The following is a 15,823-nucleotide window of genomic DNA, read 5'->3' on the forward strand; positions in this document are numbered from 1 at the left end:
TGGTAACTTGTCGCAAAAATGCTTCGCACATCTGACCCAAAGTCTCCGGCTATTGTCAGTGACAGAATAGATCGTAAACAAGTTTGTTAACACGTACAAGCTTTCTAGAGTATTTCTGCCCCTGTATGTCCACTACCTGTCCATTGGAGCAAATATGCTCCAGTGCGATAGTACACAGCCCTGGCGTTGTAATATGGGCGAATAAAATGATTTAGATGTATACATTTACATTTCATGAATAAAAATATGTATTGGTTAACCATTTCCAATCAGACCCTAGGTTTTCACATTACCGTATTGATTTTTGGGTCTATCCACCTACCTGGAGTGCACTACATCATGGAGAATTATAAAATCACTGCTACATCATTGTTTACATTGTTAAGAGTAAATAAAGTTAAGAATTCATTGTTAAATAAATAAAGATAATTTAGTCAAACAGTAGTACTATAAAGGAGGAGTTGAGACGCCCCTCCCAAGATGTAACTTGGTACGCTGTGGTGGTGGATTTGTAGTATCTGCATTGCTGGTGGCACTCCATACCATAGCATACACCTATTTCAGAGGCTTTAAAGGCATTAATATAACTACATATTAGACTGATGTAACACTGTGTTGCCAGGCCACTGGTCACAGAGTGAGTTCTGTGGAAATCTCCATGCTTCGGCAGAACTTTCTTTTGGGGAACATTAGTAATTTTCATTCATTTTCAAATTGGGTAGTTGTGGGGGCTAAAGCAGAACTATCCTCGAATGTACCCTCTTGGATGAAGACTTCTAACGTCCAGAGGTGGGCGGCCCGCTGTGCAGGCATGAAAATGTCTAACGGGTCAACATGTCTGAAAGACAAGCAGGGCTGGGGTAGGCTCAGTCACATCCCTTGCGTGTGGACTTTTTACTGGCTCTCTGTCAATCTGATGACTCTCCAGTGGGGTCTAAATCTGATACTTAGGAGGGAGAGGAGTTGAAGGTTATGGAGGTAAGCCAGTGTTGCTAGTAAAGTTTTTATAAGGCAATACCAGCATTGAAATCTAAGGAAGTATTTACTTTAGAGGGTGAATACGGTTTAAATGAACATGGCATCATCCAAGGGTGGGTCATTTCAGATGCTGCAGATAACTGAGGATGTAGCAAGTCCCTATAATGCCATCAAAGGCTAATAAACCACAATGCTGAGTTTGGACATGTCACCAGATCCCAGATAGGGCATTATTGGTCCATACTACAACCAAAGCCGTATGGACTTGTTTCAATTTTGCATATGAATCATGTCTTTTCGGCTTCTGATTGGCTGAGCATCTGTAATGAAAAGGGACTATGTCCATCTCTGGCAGTACTGGAAATAAATCAAAAATATTACGTCATTTCAGGTATTATGGATCGAGCAACCACACGTGTAAGCGCAATTCTACTGCCCTAAAAAGTGATATTAAAGAACACTAAGGCATATATACTACTTATCTTGCATTACTTTTGCATGTAGATTGCACAATGTAGCATTCATTTAATCTTTGGTGGGTAGTCACAACATCTTTCTCCGTGGCTGTGTCTGCCCTTGAACTCGCTTATAAAGAAGGTGTTATAACTGCTGTTTCTAAAGTCAATATCCATTTTCCAGACCCGGCATGCAGAGTTGCTACCGCAATCAAAAATGTTTGGGCGTAGGTATACATCAAAGGAGACAGGAGTTATCGTATGTGTTGCAATATTTATTTCCACGGATATTTGTCTGACATTATGTAGTAAGATGTGTGAGTCAGTGCTTCAACATGAGTTTGCTGCTATCAGTTCAGTCCCTGGTTCTCTGTGACAAACATAGAATCCTGAGGAACCCTCATGACATGGGACCCTCACAGGGCATGGCATGAGCACAATGAGACCCTCACGGGTGAGAAGTGTGCTTCACACATTCCTAATTGATTGATTGAGCACAAGGGACCACCTGACAGACACAAGATTAACCCTCACCCCAAGGATCTTTGTTATGACTGCTAATAAAAATCATGTGAGAAATCGGGGGGGGGGGGGGCGCGCCTCAGGCCCCTTCCAGAGGCGCGTGGATAGTATGACCAACTGCTTACGGAATGGAAGCTTTCTGTCACTTAAGACTTCCCCCCTAACAGTGACAGGAGGCTGAAATGACTCAGGTATTTGTAGACTTCGTAAATAAATCAGTAAATCCTCGGGGAGTTCAAAAAGAAACACCGTGTATTTTACAATATGTAATTTGGACTATGTATTACATTGTTAACTAAAACCTAATTATTGTAATATGTTCGTATGGTTTATTAGCACCTCGGACAAATGAGAAACTCTAGACGCTTAACATAGTTGTAAAAGGACGGGACGTTTTGTTGTAGTGCGCTGTTATCAGCGAGCGCTGCAAGAGCTCACCTGCTTTGCTGGTGGACACATGTCCCTGGCCCGTGTGCGCACCAAGCTCCGTGTCCTCGTCTGCCTTGTACACGCAGCCATACCTCTCCCTCAGGCCCAGCCTCAGCTGCGTGATGTCAAAGGTCACCTGGAACGTTCCGGTTCCCGCCTGCAGGGCAGGAGTCCTCTGCCTAGCCAGGGGTTCATGCTCTCCTTCTCTGTACAGATACAACCAACCCTCTCCAGACTCTCCCGCAGTGACCGAGCAGTACACCGACATCCCCTCCGCTGCATGGAAAAGTATCCCCTGTGGGTTGGAGGGCTCGTAGGGCACACCTATTCAAGCAGAAGAAACAAACAGGCATGCACAGTTCAGTGGGGTTAGTCTCTAAATCCGAAAAATTCGCACTAAAGGGGAATAAAATGTGACCACTCGTTCTGGCCATCGTGTTTGCCATAAATAAAGTGAACGAATGAAAATAGTTAAGGGTTACCACTTTCTACCCATTTTCCAGACTTACCCCGTTACCCTAGAGCGAAAGAGGCAGTTTTAGTGGATGACTCCAACCCCACAGGAAGCCATATTTAGTCTCACTCTTTTGTTTGTGCCAGTGTCGGAATTACAGTTTGGGTGCAAATCACATACGTGCTGGTGCTTGCAAGGTCAAAGCTCGTGGAAACTGTGAGGGCAAGTAGTGCACATTTTGAGGCTGTGTCACGCATAAGAACAAGGAGAAACAGGCAGTACTGGCACGCCACCCCATTTTAAGATCCAACACTGGAAATTATAGGTATTTAACCTCCAAGTAAACTACAGAACAATTCAGCAACAGTTAGAATGAGCTTCTTCATCATCAATTTGCCCCATGGATCGGTATATGACACTAACATCAAGGAGGGACCTATATTGAGCACTTTTTCCATGTGAGAACAATGTGTCAATCAATGTTGTCTAAAGAAAATTCGCCTGTTAATCATTTTCCTCAGTTTTTTTTAGGTTTGTTGCCGCTTTGCATTTGTTTTCTTGTGCACAGTAAGGGGAGATACACCCAGTAGCACTCTCTCCCCCTCGGCCCTTCCCTATGCTTTATCTGTGTCTTTCTATTTTGAATGATTGTTCTCACTCCACCCAAGGTGTCAGTGCCTTGCAGGATGTGCCCCTCACGTGCCCCTGTGCAGAATGTACAACATTATTGCTTCTTGTATAAAGTCATACGCCCACTGAGACGTGTGCATAGTTTAGGGCTGTCCCCTGTCTCTCGATGCCACTGGAATCTGGACTAACTTCTCCTCTATGTCCTCCCCTCATCTCTTGGTGGAACTTTATGTGTCTCCTCCATGTCCTCCCCTCATCTCTTGGTGGAATTTAATGAGTCTCCCCCATTTCTTCCCCTCATCTTTTCCCTGTGTTTAACGCTGCTCTACTCCCTTGGTCCTTCTACTCAATACAACTGATTTGTATAGCTTTGGTGGTTTCTGGGTCTGTGTGATAAAGGCCTAGGGCTTCTTATCAGGAAGTTTCCCTGCAACTTATTTTGCAACCTTTCCATAGACGTTTAAAATGTAGAAATAACCCAGTAATTTTCTTACCCCTGTCTGAATTTCCAGACAGGAAGAAAGTGTTTATTAATGCCATTAGGGAGGGAGGATATTCGGGAAGGAATAAAACAAATAAAGATTTCTTGAAGATTGCAGCTGCTGCAGTTAGCTTCTAAACATACATTTTGTGCTGCAGTATACCAAACGCTACAAATAAACCGTATGAAGGTGATATACTGCTTCTGTACCAGGGCTTGCTTGAATTCTGAGTGCTAATTTGGGTCAAATAGGTTGTATTAAGGCAGTTGTTGCTAGAGTTATTTAACTACCACTTTAACTAAATCCTTTGTCAAGACTGACAATTTTGCAGTTGTTGCAAAAAAGTCTATTAAAGCAGATGCAAGAAAAGACATTTTGAAGTCATGGGTTTTGGTTTCCCTGCAGAATGTATCTAGAACTGATTCGGGTCAATCTCACACATGTGACTCACTGTGTGTCACTGCGCTGGATTGATATTTAGGCAATAGCAGTTGATAACAGCGTGGTGTCTGGCACAAAATGTTAGTAGGATTCCCGACCCACTAATTGTTTGATGGTCACACATTTGACATTACAATTCCACACACAACTTTTAAGAGTACAAATAGAAGCTTTACTTTAATATTAATAAATAGGGAACTTCATTGTTTTTCTATTGTTAGCGAATCTCAAACAAATACAAAAATAAATACTAGTCCTGGGCATAATTCAAATTAGAGAGGCTGGGCTGGTAACGTGGCTCACTTAGTTGGCACACCCGTTCTCACCCTTGAGAATGAAACGTTACTGGTGACCTTTTTGCCCACACTCAGCTGACAGGCTAACTGTTGGGCATCTTGAAACAGGGCAAATGTTTGTGGGTGGTGCACCACCCTGCCCTGGGCAAGGCCAGAGGCTCTGCCTGCTGGCTGGCACCACTGGCCTGCGGGGACCAGACCTTCAAAAGGGCTATTAGGGGAGCTGCTCAGCCTGCAGGAGCACCAGACTCCTACAGGGTACAATGCCACCCTTGCCCGGGTAGGCAAAATGGTCCTGCCTGGTGCCTGGAGCCTTGGCCTAGAGGGACCGAGCCTTCCAAGCAAAAGCCATGGCTCTCATGGGGGGGAATCACGATAGCTGTTCTGCATGCAAGACCCCCAGATTCTTCTCCGGTCTGACTTTACCATGTCCGGGGATCAGCCTAGACCTTAATGTTGGGCCCCATCTCAGCTCTACACCACAGAGCGGCATGAGGTTCATCTCGAATCTACAGCCACCATGCCCTGGATAGGAACTGTCACCTCTGTCCATCAGGGAAAGTTGCTCTGGGTCGATACCTTCCTGTTGCCCAAGAGTAGAGAGCTAAGAAAGGTTAAGCCCTCAGCCAACCCCCTCCGACCTCCCCTTGGGTCTGCCTGGAAAGCCATTTTATCCTTGACTATTAATCCCCCACCTTGGAGATGACTCAAGTCAGAGTTAGCTGTACAGGCCGGTCCTTCAGTCATCTGATCGGCAGCCACCAACCGGTTATCTGTCCGGCAAGCCATGGGCGGGTCATCTGGACAGCGAGCCCGACGACCAGATGGGTCGATCTGACCTGGTGAACAGAGTGCCCAGTCCGCAGTGTGTGCGGCCAGCGCTCAGGAGGCTCCTTCCTCAAGCCACCGACCACTTTCTTGTCTCCAGGTGACTCTGCTGGTGCCTTCCCTGGCCATCTGGTCACCCTGCTAGCCAGCTATAGATTGTGCCCCCATCCCTACACTTGGTAGCACAGAGCAGGAGGAGAAGGCCCCCATGATGAACTGCAAGTGGTGAAGACAGCCTCCCATGGGCCTACATGCTATCCCTCCACTGGCCTGGTGGCAGAGGGACCCCGGGTTGCACGGGCCCTACAGACTGAAACAAAAGCTTGGCTCAGAGGATGACTTTCAGTAAATCACAGCACGGTGCGTGCTCTGCTACTGACAGAACCTTGGCCCATAATCAGGTCATTTACAAATGATTAAACATCAGGTGCCCATAAACATTTGGTGCACTAAGGGCCATGGAGGTGGCACCCTTCTGTCTGTGATCCAGTCCCCAAGCAAGTAACTCCATGCACAAGCCTAGAGGCCATCTATCTCAGGCCATCTGAGGCTCCATGGCACTGTAGTACTATTAAGGTTTAGGGGAGATTCTGAATTAGAGGCATTCAGTCATAAACTCACAGATGGTAGCTTCAGCCCATTGCTCCTCAGCCAAGCACATACAGCAAATGTCTGAACCTGTGGTTCCACTCATACTGAGCAGGATTACTATTGCAACAACACATCATCAGTAGGGTAAAACGAACCTATTTTACAATGGTCTAAACACAGCTGACTTTCCCTACTAGTGGGTGAACAACCCAAAGCTTGTGAATTCTGCTTCACAATGATGGGAAGAGTCGACATTGAAGGATCAATGCTTGGCTGCCTCAAGCCAGTTATCCCTGCGGTAACATTTCTGACACCTCCTGCATGAAAATCAAAAAGTCAGAAGTATTGTGAGGGCCCACTTTCAAGGTCTGTATTGAGACTGAAAACCTAGATCAAGCGAGCTACTGCCCTCCTGCTCTGTTGGAGGCTTCTGTCCGTCCTAAACTCACCTTAGGACACCTGCGTTATCGTTTGACAGATGTACCACCCCAGTCAATCTCCCTACCTGCCACCGTCCCTGGAGCGGGTCACACCTGGCAGGAGCCAGGTGCTTGGAGCCAGAAGCAAGAGTCCCACGGGGCTTGTCCTGCCTCACCAGGCCAGTTTAAAAATAGAGTAGTGGTATTTCACCAGCCGACGACCTCCCTCTTATCCTACATCTACACTTCTTCTGGCTCTTCACAGTGCTGGGCTACAGTTAAGCTCAACAGGATCTTCTTTTCCCACTAATTGTGCCAAGATTGTTCCCTTGGCTGTGGTTTTGCTAGAGAGTAGGTAGGGGCAGTAGGAATCTCATTCATCCATTCATGTGTTTCACTAATTAGATGGCAAGACATTTAGGTATTCTTGTACCAGCACACAGTGGCTCATCCTAGGTTATTATTGCTGCCCATCAACATCAAATTGGTCTTGCTTTCAACAACACAACAGTTGGTCCAGAGTAAAGCTATACTTAAATACAGAATTAAGTATATGTAGTGCAATACAGTGCACCTTTGAGGGTTTAGTTAAACAATTAGCTGTCCATGAATACTTGGCAGATTTTGAAAGTGTCCATTAAAGTACTCTGTCAGACATTGTTCTTAACCCCTTCGCTGCCAGGCCTTTTCCCCCTCAGGTGCCAAGCCTTTTTTTGGCTATTTGGGGCAGTTCACGCTTAGGCCCTCATAACTTTTTGTTCACATAAGCTACCCACGCCAAATGTGCGTCCTTTTATTCCAGCATCCTAGGGATTCTAGAGGTACCCAGACTTTGTGGGTTCCCCAGAAGGAGGCCAAGAAATTAGCCAAAATACAGTGAAAATTTTGTTTTTTTTAAAATAAATGGGAAAAAAGGGCTGCAGAAGAAGGCTTGTGGTTTATTCCCTGAAAATGGCATCAACAAAGGGTTTGTGGTGCTAAAATCACCTGCTTCCTAACTTTCAGGAACAGGCAGACTTGAATCAGAAAACCCAATTTTCCAACACAATTTTGGCATTTTACTGGGACATTCCCCATTTTTACGATTTTTTGTGCTTTCAGCCTCCTTCCAGTCAGTGACAGAAATGGGCATGAAACCAATGCTGGATCCCAAAAGCCGCAACAGTTCTGAAAAGTAGACAACATTCTGAATTCAGCAAGGGGTAATTTGTGTAGATCCTACAAGGGTTTCCTACAGAAAATAACAACGGAAAAAACAAAATATTGAAATTGAGGTGAAAAAATCTGCAATTTTTCTCTACGTTTTACTCTGTAACTTTTTCCTGTAATGTCAGATTTTTGAAAGCAATATACTGTTACGTCTGCTGGACTCTTCTGGTTGCTGTGATATATAGGGCTTGTAGGTTCTTCAAGAACCCTAGGTAGCCAGAGCCAATAAATGAGCTGCACCCTGCAGTGCGTTTTCATTCTATACTGGGTATACAGCAATTCATTTGCTGAAATATAAAGAGTGAAAAATAGCTATCAAGAAAACCTTTGTATTTCCAAAAAGGGCACAAGATAAGGTGTTGAGGAGTAGTGGTTATTTGCAGATCTCTGAATTCCGGGGTGACCATACTAGCATGTGAATTACAGGGCATTTCTCAAATAGATGTCTTTTTTACACACTCTCTTATATTTGGAAGGAAAAAATTTAGAGAAAGACAAGGGGCAATAACACTTGTTTTGCTAATCTATGTTCCCCCAAGTCTCCCGATAAAAATAATACCTCACTTGTGTGGGTAGGCCTAGCGCCCGTGACAGGAAATGCCCCAAAACGCAACGTGGACCCATCACATTTTTTGAAAGAAAACAGAGGTGTTTTTTGCAAAGTGCCTACCTGTAGATTTTGGCCTCTAGCTCAGCCGGCACCTAGGGAAACCTACCAAACCTGTGCATTTTTGAAAACTAGAGACCTAGGGGAATCCTAGATGGGGTGACTTGTGGGGCTCTGACGAGGTTCTGTTACCCAGAATCCTTTGCAAACCTCAAAATTTGGCTAAAAAAACACGTTTTCCTCACATTTTGGTGACAGAAAGTTCTGGATCAGAGAGGAGCCACAAATTTCCTTCCACCCAGCGTTCCCCCAAGTCTCCTGATAAAAATGATACCTCACTTGTGTGGGTAGGCCTAGCGCCCGCGACAGGAAATGCCTCAAAACGCAACGTGGACACATCACATTTTTTTAAAGAAAACAGAGGTGTTTTTTGCAAAGTGACTACCTGTAGATTTTGGCCTCTAACTCAGCCGGCACCTAGGGAAACCTACCAAACCTGTGCATTTTTGAAAACTAGAGACCTAGGGGAATCCAAGATGGGGTGACTTGTGGGGCTCTGACCAGGTTCTGTTACCCAGAATCCTTTGCAAACTTCAAACTTTGGCTAAAAAAACACATTTTCCTCAAATTGTGGTGACAGAAAGTTCTGGAATCAGAGGGGAGCCACAAATTTCCTTCTACCTAGCGTTCCCCCAAGTCTCCCGATAAAAATGATACCTCACTTGTGTGGGTAGGCCTAGCGCCCGCAACAGGAAATGCCCCAAAACGCAACGTGGACACATCAAATTTTTTGAAAGAAAACAAAGGTGTTTTTTGAAAAGTGCCTACCTGTAGATTTTGGCCTCTAGCTCAGCCGGCACCTAGGGAAACCTACCAAACCTGTGCATTCTTGAAAACTAGAGACCTAGGGGAATCCAAGATGGGGTGACTTGTGAGGCTCTGACCAGGTTCTGTTACCCAGAATCCTTTGCAAACCTCAAAATTTGGCTAAATAAACACGTTTTCCTCACATTTTGGTGACAGAAAGTTCTGGAATCAGAGAGGAGCCACAAATTTCCTGCCACCCAGCGTTCCCCCAAGTCTCCTGATAAAAATGATACCTCACTTGTGTGGGTAGGCCTAGCGCCCGTGACAGGAAATGCCCCAAAACACAACGTGGACACATCACATTTTTTGAAAGAAAACAGAGGTGTTTTTTGTAAAGTGCCTACCTGTGGATTTTGGCCTCTAGCTCAGCCGGCACCTGGGAAAACCTAGCAAACCAGTGCATTTTTGAAAACTAGAGACCTAGGGGAATCCAAGATGGGGTGACTTGTGGGGCTCTGACCAGGTTCTGTTACCCAGAATCCTTTGCAAACCTCGAAATTTGGCAAAAAAAACACATTTTCCTCACATTTCGGTGACAGAAAGTTCTGGAATCTGAGAAAAGCCACAAATTTCCTTCCACCCAGCGTTCCCCCAAGTCTCCCGATAAAAATGATACCTCACTTGTGTGGGTAGGCTTAGCGCCCGCGACAGAAAATGGCCCAAAACACAACGTGGACACATCACATTTTTTCATAGAAAACAGTGCCTACCTGTGGATTTTGGCCTCTAGCTCAGCCGGCCCCAGGGGGGCCAGAAATGGCCTAAAATAAATTTATCCCCCACCCCCCCCAAACCCCCCCCCCCCCCGGAGCGACCCTTGCCTACAGGGTCGCTCCCCCTGCGTGACATTGGCGCCCAAAAAATAATTCCCGGTGCCTAGTGGTTTCTGCCCCCTTGGGGGCAGATTGACCTAAAATCAGCCAATCTGCCCCCAAGAAGGGCAGAAATGGTCTAAATACAATTCGCCCCCCAGGGGAGCGACCCTTGTCTTATGGGTCGCTCCCTATCTCTAAAAAAACAAATATAAAAAAATAAAACCTGAAAAAAAAAAATGCCCTGGCGCCTAGAGGTTTCTGCCCCCCTTGGGGGCAGATCGGCTTAATAACAATAGGCCGATCTGCCCCTGGCGGGACAGAAATGGCCTGAAATAAATTTGCCTCCCCACCCCACCAACCCCCGCCCGGGAGCGACCCTTGCCTACGGGGTCGCTCCCCCTGCGTGACATTGGCACCCAAAAAAAAATCCCCGGTACCTAGTGGTTTCTGCCCCCTTGGGGGCAGATTGACCTAAAATTGGGCAATCTGCCCCCAAGGGGGGAAGAAATGGTCTAAATACAATTTGCCCCCCAGGGGAGCGACCCTTGCCTAATGGGTCGCTCCCCATCTCTAAAAAAACAAACAAACAAAAAAAAAACACACAAAATTTTCTTGCCCTGGCGCCTAATAACAATAGGCCGATCTGCCCCCAGGGGGGGCAGAAATGGCCTAAAATAAATCCCCCCCCTTGCCTACAAGGTCGCTCCCCTTGCGTAACATTGGCGCCAAAAAAAAAATCCCCGGTGCCTAGTGGTTTCTGCCCCCTTGGGGGCAGATTGACCTAAAATCAGCCAACCTGCCCCCAAGGGGGGGCAGAAATGGTCTAAATACAATTTGCCCCCCAGGGGAGCGACCCTTGCCTAATGGGTCGCTCCCCATCTCTAAAAAAAAAAAAACACAACAAAAAAATTTGCCCTGGCGCCTAATAACAATAGGTTGATCTGCCCCCAGTGGGGGCAGAAATGGCCTAAAATAAATTTGCCCCCCCACCCCGCCCCGGGGAGCGACCCTTGCCTACAAGGTCGCTCCCCTTGCTTGACGGCGCAAAAAAAGATCCCTGGTGCCTAGTGGTTGACCTATAATCGGCCGATCTGCCCCAAAAGCGGGCAGAAATGGCCTAAATACAATTTGCCCCTCCAGGGGAGCGACCCTTGCCTAAGGGGACGCTCCCCATCTGTAAAACAACAACAACAACAAAAATCCCCAGTGCCTAGTGGTTTCTGCCCCCCTTGGGGGCAGATCAGCCTAATTACAATAGGCTGATCTGCCCCCATGGGGGGCAGAAATGGCCTAAAATAAATTTGCCCCCCAGGAGTCCCTCCCCTTACGTAAAAAAAAAAAAAAATCCCTGGTGTCTAGTGGTTTGTACCCCCCTTGGGGGCAGATTGGCCTCATAAAAATAGGCCAATCTGCCCCCAAGGGGGGCAGAAATGGCCTAAATATAATTTGCCCCCTATGGGAGCGACCCTTGCCTAAGGGGTCGCTCCCCACACCTAAAACACAAAACAAAACAAAAAATAAACAAAAAAAACAAAAGTATCCCTGGTGTCTAGAGGTTTCTGCCCCTCCTGGGGGCAAATCGGCCTAATAATAGCAGGGGGCAGAAAAGGCCTTAAAAAAAATGCCCCCCTGGGAGCGACCCTTGCCCAAGGGGTCGCTCCCTTATGTCACTTTCCAAAAAAACAAAAAAACATCCCTGGTGTCTAGTGGGGTTTCAAAAGCCGGATTGCAAGCAATCCGGCTTTTGAAACCCTGGGAGAGACTTCAAAGGGAAGGAAATACATTTCCTTCCCTTTGAAGCCTCTCCTTGCCTCCCCCACTTGATCGCTCTGGAATCTCAGCTTCCAGCGCAATGGGAGAGGCTCTGTGATTGTCAGCGCGCGCTCGCGCGCTGACGTCACAGGGGGTGGGGGGGTCGGGGGTTGAAGGGGAAGGGATTCCCCTTTCAGCCCTGGCCTGGGAGGGCCGGTAGCAGGACGTAATGGTTACGTCCATGGCACCACACGGGCGCTGCCATGGACATAACCATTACGTCCATGGCGGGGAAGGGATTAAATAAGAAAAACATTTGTACTCCAAAATCAACTAGATCAACATCATTACATTGAGACTAAATACCCTGACATGTCGCAATAAAACCATGAAATTGCACCAGGAACAGTTTGAGAGTTTTTTGATTTCTGGCAATAAGTCCTGATAGTAGTTTACCTTACTTCTCAAATGCGTGTTTAAGTTTTCATACCTAATTAAAACATCAATCACCACAGCAGACCTATCTTTGGTGAATGCCACATCAGGTTTTCTAAATTCACCTTGATTATTTTTAATATAATGTTCCCTATATGTCATCCAACCACACCTTTTCGCTCTATTAATCAAAGGTTCTAGAATTTTGTTGTGCCTTTTGATCCTTATGTCCTTTGTTTTAGGACATGTATCTGACACATGAGAAATTGTTTCACATACATCTTTACAATATCTGCAAGCAGGAAATGTTGGATTTCTTCCTCTGGAGATGGCTTCCGTGCTGTACAAAAAAACACAGTTATGTATTGGTTTTCCTTCATTTACATGCACTTACTAACCCTGAAATTTGAGTTTGTGTGATTTTTAGATATTTAATACTATACCCTTGCATCAGAGATTTTTCCATTCCTCTTTTCTCTAGTTATATGACGCTAACAATTACAATTCGTAACATAGAAATCTATTGTCCAAGGTGTTTAGTTTGTGAGTTTTGATGATATTACCAATTTTATTGTTTATTATATCCCCTGCGTACATGTAAGAATGTACAAATCTGGAATTTCTCTGAGATGTAATAGATTGTTGATTTTGTTGAGTCCTATTGTTGTAAATAGTTAGGTCTCTATTTGATTTTTTTGGAGTAAAGGAGTCTATTGCAGGTGTATGCAGGTAGGTGGAGGAAGTGATTGCCATATTTCTTTGTTCTCTGGTCCAGCTTGATGAGGGGTTTTGCTTCTGTGGCTGCGATTTCCAGTTAAAACGACAGCTTAGGAACAAGGTATTGGCATGATAATTCAAGTTTTTGTGTGGGCTTGAGTGGTAAACTGTCAGGATTTTGAGCCCATCCTGTTAGTACTCATTTATGTTGCTATTTCATGTATAACCTGTGGGAGGATCAAATTTCAATAAAAGTTGAGAGCATTGTCACCTGGATATATATTCTTAATGTTTTGTTCCTCAAATTGTCATGGCTTGCAATTAATAACACAAAATGTATAGGGGATGTTCAGAACAGGCTATATTGGCCCGTTCCACTGGTTGGTAGTTCACCAGTTTGGTGGCCTACTTGTTGAAATGCAATGTAATAGTGGTAGTCAGTGTTCAATGAAAGGTTGGGGGATTCCCCTTATGGACTAGGTGGTCTCACACACATTATTGTGTCATGCTTCATCATATGACAACCTACCCCGACCCAGGTAGGATGCACTGAAGGCTATCACTGACCCTTCTGAATTACACTCGCCAAAACACTAGGACCGACTGACCCATGTTCAACTGCTGTTCACATGGAACACTTCTCCTCTTCGGCCTTCAAAGTTCTCATTTTAATAGTTGCTACTACCACCAGGATTTGCACCTGCAGCAGCTTCACCTAGGCCATTGTCCCAGGCTTCCGTGTGCACCACAGTGGCTCTCCTACTCGTCGCGCTTCGCTCCCACAGCTCCCAGCACTGGCGAAGGTGGGGAATATGACCCAACACTCTAGCCCCATCCATTGTCAGGGATAGTTGATTCGGCAGATGAGTTTTTACACCATTTTTAGCAGATTTTGACTTCTATGGCCACTGCCCTGCTGTTTATGTCAACCAACACCTTTTCAAGGGTCTGATGAAAATTGCATTGGGCACTTTAACCCAACATTCACTTCATTCCACAGCACCAGTTCTGCTTTCCAAAAATGGCCCACCCCGCACTTGCATTCAGTGCCTTGCTCCACACCAGCAAGTCCGGCTTCTTACCTATTTAAAGTTTTAGAATAGGCTGAGAAGGCCTCTAGTCATTTATTTTACCAGATAAAGCTAGGATTTTTGAGCCCCAGCTATCCTGAGGGAAATTTTGGAGGGAACCAGATAATAGATGGTTTGATAAGCCTTTTACACCTCCACCCAAGCACTGGCCTGGCAGTTTGGGTGGACTGTTCCCATCTATCACTTTTCTGTAAAATTTAGTGGACAAATTCCATTGGCACCAGAAGGGGTACCCTATTTCGCACAGGGGGGTCATGGCAGCACACTTTTTCCCAGATTAGAAGCTGAAGCCTGTGGGGTACCTAGAAACTGGCAACTCTGGAAGTCAGGGGACCCTCCCACCTGCAGAAGCGGGTGCCCAAGGTGGTGCTTGAGTGCAGCCATAGGAGACCACAGACACATGCAGCACAAAGCCAGGCAAATGTAGAGCCACCGGCATCTAAGGGCATCACACACCTTTTGTTGCCTGATCTCTAGTGGTTGAACACCACTTGTTCCTCTATGAAGTTGAACGACAACCACTGGGGCCACATAACTAACTAGCATGGAGGAGTCTCATTCATTATCGGAATTAACCAAATTGCTCCACCAACTAAAAATGGCCATACACCACCGCTCCTTAAAACATAAAGCTGTAGAGTTGAATTTCTTCAGCAAAGTACAACATGGAAGTTCTAATATTTCTGGAAAAAATATGTCACGATACCCATGGACACGTATCAAAAGAAGAAACTATGAAACTGTGATATTTAATTATAAGTCACATCTGCTCATCTTTAATTAACAAAATCAACTTGCTCCTGGTAATTGGGGCAGTATGTGAGCTAAGGAGGACTGACCATGGCTCCGTGGCAACTGGCATTCTGCTTTTTAAAGTGGTGGACTATATGTCTGGATGTCAATATTCATCTGCCCCACCCTAACTATGTGATCTTTACCACATCAGGAAGGTAGTAAAAGAGAGGCACAGAAACATAACACATTCGCTTAATAACAAATATTTTACTTTATTGTAAAGTATAACCTCAACCTGTCTTTATCATAACTGTAATAAAAATAAAGTCCTTATGTAATGTAACTGGTCTACAGTAAAGTGCAATGACACCAATTGGATCGAGGGCACACTATGTAGAACTATAAAATAAAGAAATAGTAAATGTTGCTGTGTACCTGTTACTCTCAATTGCAGAACGTCACTGGCTTCCGACCATAAGCCATTTCCATCCCTTCTGTAATAAAAGCAGTTGTAGAGTCCTCTGTGCAAAGGTCCCACATTCTGTAGAGGAAACTTGGCAATCGGTAGCTGGTCCTTGGGTTTCTGCTCCTCAATTAACATTTGGCCCTTATAGAGAGCAAACACCATGTTATGCCAAAGCCCCTGGCACCAGATGGTTGCAGATCCACCATTTGGAATAGGGTTGCTGGGAATCAAGGATATAGTGGGCTTGGGGTACCGCTCTGCGAGTCAACAGAAGGACAGAAAAAATAAGTATGAAGAATAACTGGTAAACTCACTAAATAAGACAAATTAGACCAGTGTCCTGGAGAAACGGTGCAAGTTCCAACACATCAGTTCCTCTGTAAGACCCTGCCTGACAAATGATTGACTCTGCCCTGCTGGCCTTTCATAGCAAGTAAAGTATTTTGCTGTCTCTCATCCATGCTTCCCCTGTTAGTTAGGTTTTTAATAGAAATAGAAAAGTAACTACTATCACCCTAAAATGTGACTTGCTCATTTTTAGGTCTGGCTTGACAGTGCATCTCTCTGCAAACTTAATATACAAAGTTTGAAAATGTACTTACAG

At 45.3% G+C, this 15,823-nt stretch overlaps 1 protein-coding gene across 1 annotated transcript in view; it reads right to left on the reverse strand.

Moving 5' to 3' along the window:
* Nucleotides 1-15,823, reverse strand: part of LOC138246280 (T-cell-interacting, activating receptor on myeloid cells protein 1-like) — a 41,715-nt gene that overhangs the window by 13,275 nt on the left and 12,617 nt on the right. Inside the window, exons 4-5 of the mRNA XM_069200720.1 lie at nt 15,189-15,476; nt 2,394-2,708 (exon numbers count right to left, since the gene is read on the reverse strand). Of these exons, the coding sequence (XP_069056821.1) occupies nt 2,394-2,708; nt 15,189-15,476 (603 nt within the window). The remainder of the gene's footprint in view (nt 1-2,393; nt 2,709-15,188; nt 15,477-15,823) is intronic.

Source organism: Pleurodeles waltl, chromosome 7 (genome assembly GCF_031143425.1).
Source record: "Pleurodeles waltl isolate 20211129_DDA chromosome 7, aPleWal1.hap1.20221129, whole genome shotgun sequence".
Classification (NCBI taxonomy): domain Eukaryota; kingdom Metazoa; phylum Chordata; class Amphibia; order Caudata; family Salamandridae; genus Pleurodeles; species Pleurodeles waltl.